This window comes from Nicotiana tabacum, chromosome 1, assembly GCF_000715075.1.
Source record: "Nicotiana tabacum cultivar K326 chromosome 1, ASM71507v2, whole genome shotgun sequence".
NCBI classification, from domain to species: Eukaryota; Viridiplantae; Streptophyta; class Magnoliopsida; order Solanales; family Solanaceae; genus Nicotiana; species Nicotiana tabacum.
This window is the reverse complement of record NC_134080.1, coordinates 5,883,368-5,901,940: the sequence shown is the minus strand read 5'-3', so window position 1 is coordinate 5,901,940 and position 18,573 is coordinate 5,883,368. Positions and strand designations below refer to the sequence as shown.

General features: G+C 35.9%; 2 protein-coding genes across 2 annotated transcripts; both read right to left on the bottom strand.

The window, feature by feature from the left end:
• Window positions 1–8,058: 8,058 nt before the first annotated feature.
• Window positions 8,059–16,169, bottom strand: LOC107782819 (protein PAM71, chloroplastic). The gene is made up of 12 exons (XM_016603753.2): window positions 15,933–16,169; window positions 14,635–14,692; window positions 13,674–13,964; window positions 12,889–12,942; window positions 12,663–12,724; window positions 12,335–12,403; window positions 11,241–11,292; window positions 11,072–11,146; window positions 10,356–10,485; window positions 10,026–10,096; window positions 9,489–9,536; window positions 8,059–8,310 (listed from the first exon to the last, which is right to left on the bottom strand). The coding sequence occupies exons 1-12, from the start codon at window positions 16,034–16,036 to the stop codon at window positions 8,239–8,241; spliced, it is 1,086 nt and encodes a 361-aa protein (XP_016459239.1). The 5' UTR covers window positions 16,037–16,169; the 3' UTR covers window positions 8,059–8,238.
• A 346-nt stretch (window positions 16,170–16,515) lies between these two features.
• On the bottom strand, window positions 16,516–17,799 carry LOC107782817 (dirigent protein-like). The gene has a single exon (XM_016603751.2). The coding sequence runs from the start codon at window positions 17,747–17,749 to the stop codon at window positions 17,189–17,191; it is 561 nt and encodes a 186-aa protein (XP_016459237.1). The 5' UTR covers window positions 17,750–17,799; the 3' UTR covers window positions 16,516–17,188.
• Window positions 17,800–18,573: the final 774 nt, after the last annotated feature.

Below are 18,573 nucleotides of genomic sequence, written 5' to 3'. Positions count from 1 at the left end.
GACCCAGCACCAGCAGCCCATTCCCAGCCAGAGCAGTCCGAGAGGCCTCCTAAGAGGAAGAGGGTGATCCCTCAGTCCGATGATGTAGTCATTCAGTTGGCAGACCCACCAGAGACTTCCTCCAGTCAGCCTCAAGATGCAGCCCAAGTCCCAGCAGCAGAGCCACAGATCACAGGGAGCCAGTCTCAGGTTCCCGAGCATAGAGAGGACCCAAGGGCCCAGAGAGAGGACCCCATGCAGACGGACAACCCATAGGGAGTTCCTTTTTCCTCTTTCCTCTATTTTTGTGCTTATTTTGCTTAGTTGGCATTGAGGATAATGCCAGCTTTCATTTGAGGGGGTATGACCTATTTGGATTTGGATGACTATATATATATGACAGATTTTATAATTTCTTTCTTTCCTTTTTATCTTTGGTATGTATATAATTTCAGTATTTCATTACATTTTCGTACTTTTTACCTTGGGCCTGTATATAAAAGTTACGTTTCATTGTATATATTCATCTCCCCTATTGTATATTCGATTAAATCCCTTCTTGTACATATTCATTCTACTTTCCGCATTTTTCCTTTTTTTAGCTTCTTATTTTATACTCGTAGCTTCTTGTTTTGAGTTTTTGTAATAAGCCTTTGGTTTTCTTAATGTCACGGTTCTTTCCAAAGGTGGAATTTGTGTGAACCGAGTGGCTCTTCCCAATGATGGATGGCATGACAACCTTCTTAAGGGTTTGAGTCCATTTTTCTTTTCTTTTTGCTTTTTAGTGGTTAGTGGTAAGGGTACCTCGAGCAAAGCTTCACTTGGGCCTAACACATTTGCCTTTGATCCTATGGTCAAAAAACAAATCGTTGTGTATAGGATGGTGAAAGTTGTGACCTTGAGACTCTTGTGTTGGCCGATAATCATCAAGTGGTTTTTCGGGACTATTGTATGCTCAAATCTAATCTAAGGTTGTTGTGGGCCCCCGACTCTGTGTCTTTAGCGATCCCATAGCTTGTGTGGTGAGAAATTGCATTGCAAGCCCAAGTCCCGAGCCATTAGTCTAGAGCTTGCCTGAATGTTTGTCTAGGCGAAATCCTAAGTATAATTTGACTTGAGACATGATTGTAGGCTCTCCTTGATCCAAATGATATATTGAACACTTTCATAGCCTACCAATGATAAAATCCCTAGTCAACCCTTTTGAGCCTTAGACCTTTTTCCTTTAAGAACCATGATACAAGCTTTTACCCGTTCTAAAGATACCCTCTCTTAGCACCCGATCTTTCCTTAGCATATGACAAAAGTATAAGTTTGGGGGGAGAGACGAGGATTACAACAAAGTGGTAAAAATTTACAAAAGGAATAAAAGGAAAGGCAATGAAAAAGAAAGAAAAACAAAAAAAAAAGACAAAAAGAATGATCAATGTAGAAATGAATAAGAGGATTCAATAAAAGCAAAGAATGAAAGGTGTGGAAAGTTGAGAAAGGAGAAAAAATTTGAAATGAACAAAAAAGAGTGACAGTGTGTCTCTCTAACCCCTTGGAAAGAAGTAAAATGATTTAAAAAGTCAAGTGAGTGTGTGCCTAATGAAACAAAAGAAGTGTTAAAGGGAAGATGAAACCTACTTAGACCAAATATTTCCTACCCTGAACCAAAAGCCTTCACTATGTCTCCACAAAAGCCCTATATGATCTTGAGTTGGATGAAACTTTCATGAGTGGTGAGTTACATAAGGGGCAAGCATATGGTACTTAGAGCCGGACTTGTAACTTTTTCTTGAGAGAGATGAGTGTATTTATATTAACCTCGTTCTGAGTGCCACTATCCTAAAGGTGAGGTTTGCTTAGGGAGAGTTGAGGATGTGTGAGCTTGGGTTCCACAACGACCAAAGTAATAGAAAGAGTTTCTTTGATGTGTTGAGTCAACTCTAGATACTCTTGTGTCGCACAAAATCCATGGTGTTTAAAAGAGTGAATGTTGTTAATGATTCATTTGAATTGAGGACAATTGTTAGTCCCAATTGATGCTAGATGAGGTCACTTTAGGTCGACTGAATTTTCTTGGATTGACTCTTAAAGGGTGGGTCTTATTTTGTTTGCTTGAGGACAAGCAAAAGCTTAAGTTTGGGGGAGTTGATAAGTAGGGATTATGATGCATTTTACACTCCTTCTTGCTTAAATTTTGATTAGAAATGTGTACAAAATAATCCCAAAGGCTCACAAGTTGTATTTGATTGCAGGTTTGATCAACAGAGTGACAAGGTGTCAAAAACCAGCTCAAAAAGGAGTAAAACTTGCACAAGTACCAAGACCAAGACCAAGCTCAGTCAAACAGGGCCAATGTGGCCGCACACCATTTTGTGCGGTCCGCAAAGATGAAGATCAGAGAGTATGCCTCTCAGTTAGCCAAGCAATGTCGCCGCAAAGGACTTTGTGCGGTCCGCATTGATTCTACTACGGCCGCACTCGATTTCGTGCGGTCCGCAGAGCCAAAGTATAGAGAGGTAACATTTTGGGAAACCTGGTCAATGCGGTCCGCGGTCCATTCTGTGCATTTTGTGCGGTCTGTGGTGGCCAACTTCAGAGAGCAAAATAGTCAAGCCAATAGCCTTAGTGCGGCCGCACTTGATTTTGTGCGGTCCGCACTAGACCCGCAGGGATATTTTTGTCCAGAATTTTCAGCCTAGTATAAATAGCTTTTTTCCCATTTTTAGGTCATCAGATAGATTTTGGGACAGAGCTGCGGTCGTGACTTCTTCTCTTTTACCATTTTGAGTAATTTTAGCTTAGTTTCAACATTGAATCTTCAAGTTTTATTTAGTAATTAATTATTATGGGCGTTTCTTCATCTATTTCTTTGTTTTCTTCGATAATTAGGAGTAGCTAGACCCATTAGCTAGGGTTGTGGCTCAACCTAGTGTGAGTAATTGGTGGGTCTTGTGTTTTGATGCTTGATTGTCTATGGGTGTTTGGTATTTGGACTAATTTAGGGTTTTAATGTTGACTTAGTGGTTGCAAACACTAGTTTATGCCTAGTAGACTTTGGCTCTTCTTGAGAAAGAGAGCCTAAGTCCATGAAATTGGTCCAATAAGGAATTGGGGCGTATTCAAGAGATTGATAGCCCAAATTAAAGGGTTAAACCTAGAGATAGTAATACCCGACTTGAACCTCAATTGCTTGTACAAATTTGCATACCCAATTGATCTTGAGAAAGTCAATTCGGGCAAAATCACTCGAACTACCGAGAGATATAGAGTTAGTAAAATCGTGCAATGGTTATATCATATTCCCTAAATGTGACAATCTAGCCTTAGACTCAAGAATCCGTCAATTAACAACCTAGGAGAAAGTCACTATCCTAGTACCTTTTATCTATTTGATCAACTCTCAATAGTTTAATCTTAGCTTTACTTAGCTTGATTTAGCATCGTAGTAATATAAAATTAGAAGTAAAACCAAAACAAACAATGTTTAGAAGTGCAATTAGGAACAATTACACAACTCCCGTTTAGATAGAAACTCAACTCCAATATCTAGCTCCCTGTGGAAATCGATCCCGACTTTCTCGAGTAAAAGCTGCTTCGACCCCTCTTGCTACTTCATAGTAATACAGGGTTGGCCTTGATCAGCCAGCTATATAACATGTATATATAGCTACGTTTTTTTTATAGGTCAAAACCCTTTTCCAAAACCTGTTAGGTTTTCTTCTTCCATTAAGGAAAGGTTTCCTTTATTTCCTATTTTTTAGGCACAATATGGACCACAAAATTTATTTAACAAGGCTTCCTATTATGGAATTAATTTCAAAATTTTAAAATTAATTTCTACCATAATAAATTACAAATTATTCTACTAAAAATCGTAATTGCACTCCTTAGTTTAGTTTCGAAATTCTTGCATAACACCTTATTTAATTCCCCATGTTAAGATTCAGATGTTAACCAATCAAATTAAATTACTGACAATTTAATTTATTGATTACTTCCTTTAGACTTTCACTTAACTTATTTCATGTGTTGGATATAAAATCCACCAGCTGGGTTTACACATGAAAACTTATAAGCGTTCATAGAGGAGTATCATCAATCTCAAAAAACCGAGACATGGATTCTATCAACTAATTATTACTTCGCCAATGTATATCATTATTGTCCAACTTACCAGGCTTATTGACCCACGGAAGAATCTCGCATTTTAATAAATCAAAACAATAAATAATATACACAACTAATAATAATTATATCAAGATTAAGAGTATAAGTACATTGAATGGACTAGAGAAATTATTTTATTAAGTCAGTATAAAATACCTATCTCTACTTGATCCGTTCAATACATACAAAATGTACTAGCACAAGAAGTTGGAATTAGACCATTCCCATAATCAAGATAAATTATATTTAATCTTGTGCTACAACCATTCCAATGGCTTGTCCAATTTCATCATTAGGTTGTGAACATAAACTTTATGACTTATAAGAACCGATGATTTAATCTTTCGTGTATAAGATAAACTCTATACACTAAATTATTTATTATACAACCAATGGACACACAAACAAATACATGATCTATTTAAAATAAAGTTTTATTGAATTAAATAAATAAATAAACAATTATTACATAAAAAATACTGTAACAATATGCATAATTTATAGTATATCCTAACACATATATATTGATATATGTATACATATTTTTAATTGAAAGGAATGAATTCGGTTAAACCAGCAAAACTCGTTCTAAGTCAACCCTGTCTATAGAAATTACTTGTAGTTTCAATTTTTATTTTATTATTTTGATTTTAAAAAAAAAATCATTAAGGGTTGTGAGAGCAGTGGGAAACAGCTAAGCATATATTCCGTGTTTGTATGTTTAAAATATTTGTGGGCATGAAAGCTTTTTCTTGATCTTTTAATTTTGTCTATTCCTTCTTTTGCAACCTTTGATTTTCTTTTTCTAAATCTAGGATGAGAATTGGACAGGTTCCTTTTATGCTTTTTTATTACTATATATTTTCTTTGGGTTTTCAAACAAGAATATGCCATTAAGATTCTATGCTATAGAATGCACGTGTTCTTTTATCAAGTGCATGAGCCCATTTTCTTCAAACTTTCTGTGCTCCATTATTTCTTAATAATAGTGGTATATGGGCGCGGCGGAATGAATTCTTCTATCGTGTTATATTTTTTCTGGCAGAATCTCCAATTCATCGTACTAGAGTGGTTCGAAAAGAGTGATTAGGCCTAAATTATTGTTATTTTACAATACTTATAGACAAAGTGCTTCGTTTCAGATTAATTCTTAATAAAGGAGTTCTAGAGTCTAACTTTATCCTTTCTTTTATTTGTCGGGACCGTTATGAGCGTGGAAACCGATTTCGGCAAGATGATGAAGTCAATTTGTGCACATTTTAACTATTTTATCAAATACGGGCTATCTCCCATCATTGAATAACTCTTCTCAACAATTTTGGACAAATACGAAAAAATCGCTTAACCTTTTTTTATTTTATTTTACTGCTATTTTGAACTCTGAGCTACATTGATTTGCCACACTCCATTATTATGTACCAAAGTATTTGCTTATTTTTTCATAGTGTACAATGAAAATGAAATTTTTCTTTGATTACTGTGACGGCCAAAAGAAAAAATGTGACTTTACATTGTGCTGATAAGAAGAAAACAATATATATAATATGAGCTTATGCGGCATACTGATTTCTACTCAGCTTTGTGTGAGAAATAACACTATAATTACCAATTCTTGTTTGAACCAATAATTTTTATAGTTTAATGAATTTGTTTATAAGAATTTAAAGGTCGGCAGCCCGGTGCATTAAGCTCCCGCTATACACGGGGTCCGAAGAAGGGCCGGATCACAAGGTCTATTATACGCAACCTTACCCTGTATTTCTGCAAGAGGCTGTTTTCACGGCTTACACTCGTGACCTCCTGATCACATGACAACAACTTTACCAGTTACGCCAAGACTCCCCTTCAAGAATTTAAAGATCGAGTCCATCAAATTTAAACTTAAAACCACCTATGAACGTGTGGTATAAAAGGTAATACTTAAAGTTTTGCCTTAGTGGACAAGGGTATTAAGCTTGTGACCAAGCTCATCATTTTTTAAAATTTCAAATTGGGACAAAAAAAAAAGGTTTTAGGTCCTTCTTGGCGAATTAAATATATCGTTTATATAAAATTCTCTTTACTAAGATGATCTAACATCAAACGACTGTGGTGACGACTATTATCACAGTGACTATCAAGGTGTCAGGTGTATCGTCACCCTTAGTAAGAGATTTCGAGTTCAAATTGTGAGAGTAAAATATTTTTAGTAGAGAACGCTTCATCTTTTTGTCATGTTGTGTTCATACTATTATACTATTTTTCTTTGTGCCGGACCTTATCTACTGATTATTGTTAGTGCTTTGCATCTTTTCTCTGGTTCTTATTTTGCTGTCATTATTTCTATTGTTTTCTGTCGATAATACTGTATATTGTCTATCTTTTCGTGTTCTTGAACCGAGGGTCTTCCGAAAACAGCCTCTCTACTCCCTCGGGGTAGGGTAATGTTTGCGTATACTCTACCCTCCCCAGACCCCACTTGTAGGATTTTACTGGGTTGTTGTTGTTGTTGTTTGTTTGTTTGTTAACGCTTCATCTTTTAATAGCCTTACACACTAAATTCAGATTAGTCGGGGCTCCAAAACGGATACCAGATAGCGGACGGAAAAGCAAAAAAACAAAAAAGAAAAAAAAAACTGTAGTCATAGTGAGTGCAATTGTATTCTGGACCTATTGAAGTAAAGTAAAGCTATGTCCACCAATGGTGTTGGTAGCTGTACGTTATGCTAATGGGATTAAAAGAAAGTTATTTCAATAGAAAAAGTTAAAGAGGGAGAAAGATATTAGTACAACATTGTAGGAACTTAGAATGGTATGTCTTGTCTCTATATTTAGATTCGACTTTTGGGTTGTGTGTAAAGGCATATATTATATTTCAGACATGAAAAAACATTGTGGTTTATTAATGGATGTTAAAGGCTGAAAAGCTATTGGGTTTTAAATTCCTCTTTAACTCTAAACCATGATTCCCATCTTTGACACTTGTACTACACATTCAAAGGCTGTAAAGCTTCCTGGTAATGAAATAAGATAATTGCAAGTTGCACATATTATTTATGGATTTCATATAAATATACTGACAGTGTAAAAAAAAATTGATGGTATAAGCTCTGCGTACACACAACCGTCCCCAGACTCAATGGTGTGAGATAATACTGAGCCGATGGCCTATTGGAAACAACCTCTCTATCCTCACAAGGCAGGGATAAGGTCTGCGTACACTACCCTCCCCATATCCCACGGTATGGGATAATACTGGGTATGTTGTTATTGTAAATTCAATTTATAACCGAGTACATCAGTAATTACTTAATTTCTCTGTTGTTATAGGTCAACGTAATTTGATGGTGTTAAAATCTACACTACTCGTGTATAGAACCTAAACTCTGTAGTAGTCTTTGGTCCAGAGTTGGTAAAATCATATTTTTCTTTAAGGGTCGTTTGGTAGGATGTACAAGGGAAAATAGTACATGCATTAGCTTCGGTATTACTAATCCTTTATTTGGTAGTGTTTTTCTATTCTTATAGATAGCAATCTATGGCTCTAGTAATATTGTGGTCTTTAATACACAGAATAAGCATGTATATATATATAAAAAAAAAAAGAGAACTGCCTTTTCAAAATAAAAAAAAATCCAAATCCATATTCCTTTCCAATGTTTTTGTAGGATATTTTTGTAAACAAATAAAAAATTATGCAATGCATATTATTTTTAATAATTAGTAATTTTTTTAAAAAAAATTATGCAATGCATATTATTTTTAATACACCAAACCAAACAATCAATAAGAAATAATCCCAACATAACTAATCTCAGCATTGCTAATACAACCTATTCAATCCTATTCTTATACACCCTACCAAACGGCCCCTAAGTTTTTTATTTAGTTCTGCTGGAGGAGGGGGGGGGGTTGGAGTAAGTTGACTAACAGAAAGAGTAATAAAGAAATGTTAGTTTCTTCTTTTGGACAAAGAAACACAAGTTATCAAACAATTATCCTAGCTAGAATGCTCTGATTTTCAAGATTTCTCCAACTGGTTGTAGCTATGGAAGTAAAATCAGGTCTAAATAACAAGTACAATTTTGCTACAAAAAAATATAACATGAAATAATTGTAGTTTCAACTCACTATCTCAATAACTGTCACTGCTGCAAATACTAGGAAGAGAGTACCACCTATGTATGCAATGGCCTGAAACAAGAGATTTGTTCTTTAACATGTGCAGAAAACATCAAACATATCAAATCTTAAACTTAGAATCTTTAGGTGCATTTGGAAGTGATACAACAGAAGTCGTTTTCACGGAAAATAATTTTCATGAGAAAGTCATAATTTCTCGAATTGGATAACTAGAAAATATTTTCCAAGTTTTCTATCAAAAGGGGGTTAAGAGCGATCGTCATTTTCCTTAGATTATCTTAACTTTTAACTTCATATTACTTGCTCTAGTTAGCAGTTCGACATTACTATGAATCTTTTGTACTCAAAACATTCATTGAAGCACTCTTGAATTTGCTAAATATTAGTATCAATCTTTAGCATATGTTTTCTTTAGAATTTTTTTCCATCCACCAACCAAAAATTAGAAAGCATTTTCCATAGACAGTGGCTTCCGTCATGCCAAACACACTAGCAATGTATAGAGTCAAAGTTTCTCTTTTCTCTCCTTTTCCGAGTAATAACATTATAAACAGCAGTGACGAAGATAGGAATTTTTCCAAGGGTATTCAAATTTAAAATAAGTGAAAAAAAATTCCAACAAAGGATGTTCAATATTTGTTATATAACCATGTGGCTTCGCCACTGATAAACAGGACGCGAATTGCTAAGGAAGGCATTTTTCATGACGGACCATTAAGTTGGACTTCTGCAGTCAACTGGAAGAATATAACTAATGCAGGTTGGTAATAGGATGACCAAGACAAGAAGTTGGCTTAAGCAGTGTTTGTTGCGTAAGCAGGAGATTATTTATAACTGGAAAGATCTGGTTTGCAGATTTGACATAAAATACAGCTACTGTTTTATTAATTATGTAGTAAATTATTCCAAAAACAACTCATTATATAATATTAGTATATGAACTCTCTTGGGTTTTAACAAAGGTTGTGCAAGTGGCAGAGGTTGTTAGTCAATATAAGTACAATAACAACACTGGAATTGAATCATTTGATATTATTTAAATGCTTAAAAAGAAATAAACAGACAGCATCATTGTGTACTTTTTCGGGTCAGCAATTTGAGAAGGAACATATTCTTGTTATAGTGGATTCCAGAGGAGAAATCTATAGGGTAAATTCGTTTCGAGCAGAAGATTCAGGGGATCAAATAAATGTGCCTTGTATTTAACTTATCAGATAGAGTGATCTCACCTTCTCAGACAAGAATGACCCCAGTAATGAACCTCCTAGAACAGCCAACTGCAGAGAAAATTTTACCACCAATCAATTTCCGATGCGTATAAAAATGCATTACAGACCAATACCAAAAGTAAGAAAAAGAACTAATGCACCAAATATCGATATGGTTACATTTCATTAGGAATCAGACCATGGTACTCTTATTTCCCGAAAAGGTCGAACTAATATGCTGAAGGTATCAAGTTAAAGGCCTTTTTTTCCTTTTCTTTTTTTAAAAAGTGCCGCCCGGTGCACAAAGCATCTTGCGTTCACGCAGGATCCGAGGAAGGGCCGCACCCTAATGGGGTGTGATGTATGCATCCTACCCTGAAGCAAACATCAGCGGCTTTTAATAATAATAAATATTTAGCATATCATGATGACATTTCCCTTGAAATGTTATACATAAATGATTTTCAGGTTGCTATTATTTGCAAAAGAAATCGCATTGTAGCTTGTACGTGATGGCTGCAAGCAGCAATAGTGTTTACACTAAAGGTTTGTATTTACCAAAGTTGCAACTCCATGACCGGCTAATGCGCCACCAATGACTCCAAGAGGTGAAGATGCAGCAGCAAGAGCTAAAAGTAGAATACTGTGTTAGTACTTAAACCGTATGTGAATTCATTTACCCAGACTAGGCCTCGACGATAAATTTATCCAAACAAAGATTGAGATTTATAAAAGGATTTTGGGCTTGCTTATTTAGCTTTCTGTGAATGTTTGCAGATTGTAATACCTCTGGCTGTTTGTAAAAGAATAGACTCCTGTACGAGTTGATTCATAATACGAACAAATAGTAAAAACAATAGTTTCTGCATCGACCTGAGTATGACTAACCTATTGTAGAAAAAAATGATTTGTCACCCCACTCAGCAACAAAGACCAACGCAAATGTGCTAACTATAGTGTTTGCAGCAGCCAATATTCCGGCACCATTTCCTGAAAATTCAGAAACTGCCAGCTCCGCCTGGTCTCAAAAACAAAGAGGCCCACAATTAGAATAAGCTCATTGCAGATGCCAGCAACGGTTTAAATAGCAGTAGACATCTTATAATAAAGCGTTGATCTCTTGATCCTCATAATTTTATGTAAATTTTAACCTTATAGATCCTCGGTAACTGTTTTAAGCAGTAGGTAAGTGCTTCAGAAATTGACTTGTTTTGAGTCCAAGAAAGTGAAATCGAAAATTATAGACGAAGGTTCCATTTTTTCAGCAAATATGTTGTTCCATGGATAAAAACATTCTATTAGACAGAAGAAAACCATAAACAATCTGTTATCTTGTAATAGATAGGAAGTTCCAAAAATACGAAGAAATAGTTCCTATTTCATCTCTGCTTGATCATGAACCAAAAGTTCAAGTTTTTAAAGCTTTCTAGTGGAGACAAAAACACGAGAAACAAAAGAAGTTATTATAAGTGCTCATAGTGCTGATTTTAGCCTATAAGATATAAGATACTAAGTCAAAGATTATCATACATTTGCACTAATTCTATTTGTCATCTTAAAATTAGAACAGTACTTAATAGCAGAAGGGATGCTGATTGGATTACCTCTTTCTGTTCCTCTTCGGCTTTCATGCCATCGCTGGAGGAGGCATCAAGCAAGGTTGACACTCCAAAATAAACCTGTAACAAAATTGAATACGGGTCGGACACGTCAAATTTACATTGCACGTGGGTGCAAGTATTATCATGGCTTAAATTTCAGATTATGTGTTACCAGAAGGCAAACTGCAGCAATATCATCCACTGGCAAATCATTTTCACCAAACCTGCAGTTACGCAGCTGCATTAGGGTATAACAGATGAACCACCAATGATATTTCCTTTATTTGAAGATATGGAAGATGCTAACAAAGTCAATTAAATAAAATAGAGTGATCCAGCTATATTACCATGCTTCTTACAGCTGAATATCAATGAAAACTAAAGGTAGAGGAAAACACTATATCATGAAGGTTATTACACTTCCCAACGTAAAGAAAAAATGATCGAGATCCTCAACAATATCACAGCTACGTATCTTTTTTCCTTGCTCTAAAAGTGAAAAGAACATCTTATAATCTGTTATACCATCCAAAAACATAGGAGAAGTAGTATTTGCGGAAAAAGATTAGGTTGTGCCAGGGCCTATAGTAAGGGGTCCTTTCTTGCTCATTACGTTAAGACGGTTGCTGAACTTACCTTTCACACATTAATGAAAATGAGAATGAAAATCTATAGCAGTCTCCTTCGATTAAAAAAGTCTGATATAAGGATGGCTTGTAGGTTGAGATAATGGGCGGGAAATGTCAAACACAAATGAAGTTGATACGCCAGAAAACATAATAGTTTGGATAAACATGCAGAAGGACAAACCTCCTCACAGGCAGAAAGGTGGTTTCAGTCCAGTGGACGCAACCTAAGGTAAACAATTTGAACATAATTTACGGCAACATCATGGGCCTTTAACAGATCGGTTCCATTCTATAGTTACAGATATTGATTTATACTAATTTTGGTACATATTATCTAACTTCTGAAGTAGAGTGTAAAGTGTTCTGCTTGCTCAGATATCTAACAGAAAAATGAATTGGACAAAAACAACAAAAAAGACTTTTGGTTAAATCTACTCACATGATAAGGTTAGGGAGTTTGTAGCAGCATTAAACCAGAAAAACATTGTAAGTTATTTGCTTCTATAAGAACTAAGAAAGGAAAAAGTTTGAATCCTCCTGGTATGCATTGTCTGAAAATATTTCTCACAATTGCATCTTTAGAAGTTTATCTGTAATACTTAAAATGCATAATCATACGGAGAGAAAGGTTGTTAACCTGAAAGGAAGAACGTCATCGACATAGTGGAAAGTTCGTCCGAGAACCACTGATATGATCGTCATTACCCTGCAATGACACAGACACTATTAATATAAAGAGAATGAATTCCAGTTTTGTTTGCTTAGAGTGGTTAGATGGGTTTCTAAATAGAACATCTTCCAGGATATTAAAAAAGTTGTGCGGGATATGATAAGTTCAACATCAAAACACTTGTTTATTACATATTCTAGTTAGTGAGAATAACCAAACTACTGCGTTAAACTTAAATAATTGAGAACAAATGATAAAAACCATCTATATTACATGGTGCAGAAAGATAACGTACCCAAGTGCACCAAAAGTCCCCAAAAAAGTGACGGCAGCAGAGTTCCTAGCTGCTAAAAGAGCCTGCTCATATAAATGAATATTCAAATTAGTTGTGAGGGTATAATATAACAAATTAGAAGGAGCCTCTCTTTGATGACGCACATGTAAAAGCCTTTATATCATTATTTTATTCAGCCAGTAATGTCTCATCTACATATAGTTTTTGAATGATAAAGTCCCCTTACAGCAATAAAGAAGGTTTTGTCCCCAAGCTCTGAGAAAAATATCAACAAGAATGCCTGCAAAATTGGAACAAAGAAAAGTAGGTTTAATTACTCTCCGGTGGAACACTTTTCCTTCACAATCTCAAATAGAGTATAATATGGCGAGGGGAGGAGAAAAAGTGCAAAACAGATGATTGGTGATGCAGCTGGAAAAAGCAAGCAAAGTTTGAGAGAATTAAAGGTAAGGCTCTTCCTAATCACATTCACGTGCTATGTGCCAAAAACAACTGATGGAATACTTGTCCGAATGTATAAAACCAAAGAAGATAAAAGAGAAATAATATTCTGGTGAACACCTTTGCAATCAGGAACACATTAAACATGATATTTTCAACCATGGTTAAACCTCACTATATCAGAATACTCCAAATGCATATATTTCAATATAAGGCCAGATATCCTAGCAACAAAATTCTGGTCCTCCTTTCCGTTTGCAAAGAATCAAGTATCTGAATAACTCTGAAAGCAGTTCTAAAACAGTTCATATACGACACAATGGCGCCAGTCATTTTTTATTTATAGGAGCAAAAGAAGGAATAAGTCTCTCTTTGTTGGATACATGATGTACATTTGTGCTATGTGTTCCATGAAGGAGAATAGAATAGTTGGCAAGATACAAAAGACAACAGATGATGCATGAAATGCTTTCATTGTTATTTCGTTTCATCTATTATTTCCTTTTTCAGGATAAGGTAAAAACAGCAGCAAGATTTTAGAAATGGAAGTTGCTGGGAGATTTTCCTAACTGAAGCAAAACCTGTGCTTAAATCTCCGAGGTCCCCGAAGAAAGGAAACGACTGCAAGCCAGTGGCAACCTCTGAAACAGCACTTGCTTGTTGTGTGAACAAAAGAGTGAAAAGCCCAGAAATGACAACAGATTTCAGATTATTGATCTGTGGCATGTCTAAAACTTGAAGAACAGAAGTGTTTTCTTTTTTCCTCTTCGACAATGCTGATCTGTTTGTACTACTGCATTCTTCGGAACGACAAGCCGACCTTGCTATGTAGCAGCTTTTGTAATTCCTAGTCCTGACCACCTGAGAAGTATCCAGAATATCGGATCATGTATCTTCAAAGTGAGACTTACAACCTTTAACTACGACATAATGAAATGATCAGTCCACACAGAAGTTCTTATACAACAACGATAACCTGACTAATCACAAGGAACTAATGGAAGTGATCTGATTATATATCTCGTTGACTTAGATAAACAATTGATGGTTAAAGCAGTATGGGTGTTAAATCTGGGTCTATAATCTATGTGTACAACAACAACAACAACATACCCAGTATAATCCCACAAGTGGGGTCTGGGGAGGGTAATGTGTATGCAGACCTTACCCCTACCTTGGGAGATAGAGAGGCTATTTCTGATAGACCCTCGGCTCAAGAGAAGGTGGGTCTATAATCTATGAGTAAATATCAGAAAAGGAATTTGGCTTATATGAAATGCTTTCCAGGGAAATGCATATCATAATTCTCTGCACAACTGGGGCTGAAATTTCAGTATCTCAACCTCCCATGTTTAGTTCTTTGAAGCCTTCTCCCACACATTACAATATCCCCTTATACTAATTTGATTTGCAGCTGATTTTTCACCCCTTACAACACAACAATTAATTAGGCTGAAACAATTCACCTTACAACCATGTTGGTTTTACGGAACGAAATATGAAACAATTCAATATGAAGAAAAGAAAAAACCTTGGACAAGTCCTCAAACCATCCATGATGTACGCTAAGGGAATGCCGCCTAGAAAACCTGTAAACAACCCAATCAATAGAAAAATAGAGTACAATCGTTAGATATCATAATTCCAAAACAGAATGTTGAATGTCCAAAAAAAATATAAATGCCCCGTTTAAACTCTAGATGAGGTGGTTTGCACAATTTTACATGGTACGTAGATGCTCATTGTTCAAGTTTTACTGCCACCTATTTACAAAGATATTTTTCACATCTTCTTCAAATCACATCATAGACAGAAAGCGATAGGTGATATCTTCTCATCTACATAAGCCTTGAAGTGGATAAGCGGGGATTCAGACAAGCAATATCTACCTATAGTCACAATTCGACTTGTAAAATAGCTTGGGTTTAGGCTATGGAATTCTTAGTTTTTACTACCTGTTGTCACAATTCGACTTGTAGAATAGTTTGGGTCTAGGGGCTGTGGGATTCTTAGGTTTTTCTTCCTATCCTCAAAATTGATGTTCACTTTACAATGTACTTCAAGCATTGTGGGCCTATTGTATGTATACACATTTTTTCGAAAGATATTATTTACATATGTAAATTTAATTAAATTTTCCAGTGAAGCAGAGACATACGATACCACCATTCGGTTGTAAGTGTTTTTGCCACTGGTTATGGCAGGCAGACATACAGGATTTAAATTTAAAGATGTTTAGCATCTAACGTATTGTACTGTTAAAATTTAATATGGATTAAAACATAATATTTATTGAGATTTTAGTAGGTTTTTACATACAATAGACCCTTGTGGTCCGGTCCTTCCCTGGACCCCGTGCATAGCGGAAGCTTAGTGCACCGGGTTGCCCTTTTTTAGTAGGTTTTTACGTAGAAATCTATATTCCGCGTCCAAGAACTACGAGATCATCCCTTTCATTCTGGGGTGACGGAGGGATCGTACCATTCGAGCCATTTTTTTCTTGACTCGAAATTCAAAGTTATGGGTTCAATTGAACCCGTAGTCGAAAGCCTACATCTGCCCCGGCGAGCAGAGTACGCATGTAAGCTGGACCGGACACATTGTTTATACGAGGCAGGTTGCATAAATCAAGACAGAGAAAAGGATTAACAAAAAGGCTAATAGCCTGTCCACAATTAAAATTGTGCGGACAACCTTCTAAATGCTGACCATAAACAAGAACACAACAACTTCAGATAATCAAGAAAAGAAAATATAACTTAAGACAGTAACAATTCATGCCCAATTTTAACAAAAGAATAAAAGGGTAGCTAAAGAAATCAAATTTACCTGGAAATAGCAATTAGAGGGGAGTTAGCAGAGGAGAAATTAGGGAAAGTAGCAGAAGACCTAAACAAAAAGCTGCTCTCAGAAGAGAGCGCTAGGCTTTGCATTTTTCAAAAATTTCACCAAAAGAGAAAGAGAGTGAATTTTGAGGGTTTTGATTGAGAAAGATAAGAATAAGAAAGAAGAAATGGGAGTGTGGACAGAACAAGGACACTTGAAGATAAGCTAATCAAAAAGGCGCGCCTGTTAGACCGTTACATGTTTCTTTGTTATTATCCATTCCCCGCCAAGATTTTACTTTATTACCATTTACCTCCACGTATTTTTCTTTCAGTTCAACTTTTATACGATGTAAAAAAAATTCACAATCAGGTATTCAGGTTAACTTAAAGGTAGTTAAATGTCATTATATGTAATCTTATGTACAAAAGATTAAATTACACGTAAATAGCATAAAAATATTTATACTTCATTTCACATATTTTATAAGCTGCAGTTTGAGGTTAATAAAAAAAGAACTTGGCTTCTTTGTTTTTTTTTTGTTGCTTGAAGGCGCTGGATTTATTATTAAAAAGTAAGTGCTAGAGATAGTTATTACAGTGCCAGAATGATCTTAACAAAATAGTCCCAAGTAAGCCTTTGCAGAAAGTAGAGAAAGCTAATAAAGGTGGTTCATGCAAGTTACAGTGGCTCCCATACTGTGCTAGTGTGTGCACCAATTGATTTCCTTCTCGGTAGACATGCCTAACATCCGGCTGGCCCTGTACGTCGAGTAGGAACCTGCAATCATGGAGAAAATTAGCATTAGCTTTGCTGTGGGATTTGTCGTTTAAAAGGTTCAGTAATACCTGTCAGTTTGTTTTCACTACGATCGAAATTCGATTTTTTGTGAAAGCAAATTCCAATCCTTTTAGCAGGGCAAGATTTCTGCTTGGATGGGCGACGAGGTCATTATTGAAGCAATTGTATCTAGAGTTGCTGGGAATTAGTTTGAAACAGTTTTTAACAAAACAAATGACAGATTATTTTGCTACCGTACGTGACATATATTGTAAAGTCTGAAAGCTTATTTTAAATCGAAACCTCCGTACAGAAACAGAAGGCTGAAACAGTACAATCAATGACCACACATATATATGCAACTCATGAAAATAAAAAGGAAATTGAAGTCAAGAAACAGTTCTTGACCCTCAAATTGAGGTTATACATCTTTTCAACAAGCACATAAATGCAAATGATCAAGAAAACAAAACGCGGAACTAGAGTAATTTCCAACACTCGTACAACTTAATGTGGACGCGAAGTCGAAAATAAACACTTCCTTCAAATGCATCAGTGCTCAAAGTGGCTATTCCTCTAGCCATGAAAAAATCACCAGTTCCACCAATTATTGAAATGTCCCTAGTTTTGTTCATCAAAGGGTCATGGCCAGCAAAATTCAAGCTTCCTTTATAATCTGTATTATTAAACACAAAAGAGAAACCAAGCCAAGAACTAAAAGTGTCCATTTGATCGTAAAAATACATGCCTTGTGCCCTTCCAACTGGGGTTGAGTGTAAATTGTTGTCGAGTGTAATTGGATCATCAAATACAATCAAGTCCCCAAAATTGTTAGGACTTGCCATTATGGTCCTATTGCCCCATTCTGGTGCGCCAATTATGGTTGAAGTCGCATTTTTATAATTTTCACCATTGTAAACAATGTCATGAAAGTAAAACACCATTTCTTTGCAAGGAGCGCGAACACGACGGGTGTAGCTCTGAGCAGAAATGGAGAGAAGAAGAATGCAGATAAATGCAAATAATAATTTAGAGGCCATTGATCGTAACTAGACAAAATTTCAGAGAGAAATTAAATTAAATTAAATTAGCTCTTTATTTTTTGAGTAGTGGGAAGGACTGGTTACTCTTAGTCTCTTTATATAGAGTTCTAAGCATGTGTTTGATAAAATAAATTAAAATTAAAGTACCATGCATTTAATTTGGAGTTAGGAAAGTGATGTTTCAACGTGATATTTCTTGGTTTAATATAATTAGCCGTGTATATTGATCAAGTTTTTGACATTTAGGACTTGTTTCTATTTGTTGAACCTGCCTTTCGCTAACGCATAGGTAAAATACTGTAATTACTAGTGGATCTAAACAATAGGCTTTAATCATTCATATTATAGGGATGATGCAAGAATAAAGATCAAGTAAAGTCAAGATTCTTTGGTCACACTGTTATAAGTAATTATTTGTCACAAAATCGTTGGATTAGGAGAGGAAAATTATCATTTACTTAAGTAAATGTAGCCCAGTTGGTTTGGAGAGCAGATGACATGGGATCGATCCCCCTTAATGCCTTTTGGATCGTCGAGCCTGTCGCACGGAGCTTGCATGGTGCAGTTTACATTCTCTGTGTGGTTTGCAGGCTATTTACACGGTGGAAGGGTTTACCCAGTGCGCACAGAGTGTTCACCCGAAGGACAGAGGTTTTGGCAAAGGTTGTGATGACCCGCGAGTTTTCCTGGAGTTCCAACAACAACAACAACAACAACAACCCAGTGTAATCCCACAAGTGGGGTCTGGGGAGGGTAATATGTACGCAGACCTTACCTCTACCCCGAGGGGCAGAGAGGCTGTTTCCAGGAGACCCTCGGCT

Excerpts from the sequence above, each read along its gene's own strand:
- LOC107782817 (XM_016603751.2), bottom strand. The coding sequence starts at position 17,749 with ATGGCCTCTAAATTATTATTTGCATTTATCTGCATTCTTCTTCTCTCC.
- LOC107782819 (XM_016603753.2), bottom strand. The coding sequence starts at position 16,036 with ATGCAAAGCCTAGCGCTCTCTTCTGAGAGCAGCTTTTTGTTTAGGTCT. Across the intron at positions 11,293-12,334 it reads GATGACGTTCTTCCTTTCAG|GTTTGGTGAAAATGATTTGC; the intron begins GTTAACAACCTT and ends GCGTAACTGCAG. Across the intron at positions 9,537-10,025 it reads GTCATGGAGTTGCAACTTTG|TTGGCTGTTCTAGGAGGTTC; the intron begins GTAAATACAAAC and ends TTTTCTCTGCAG.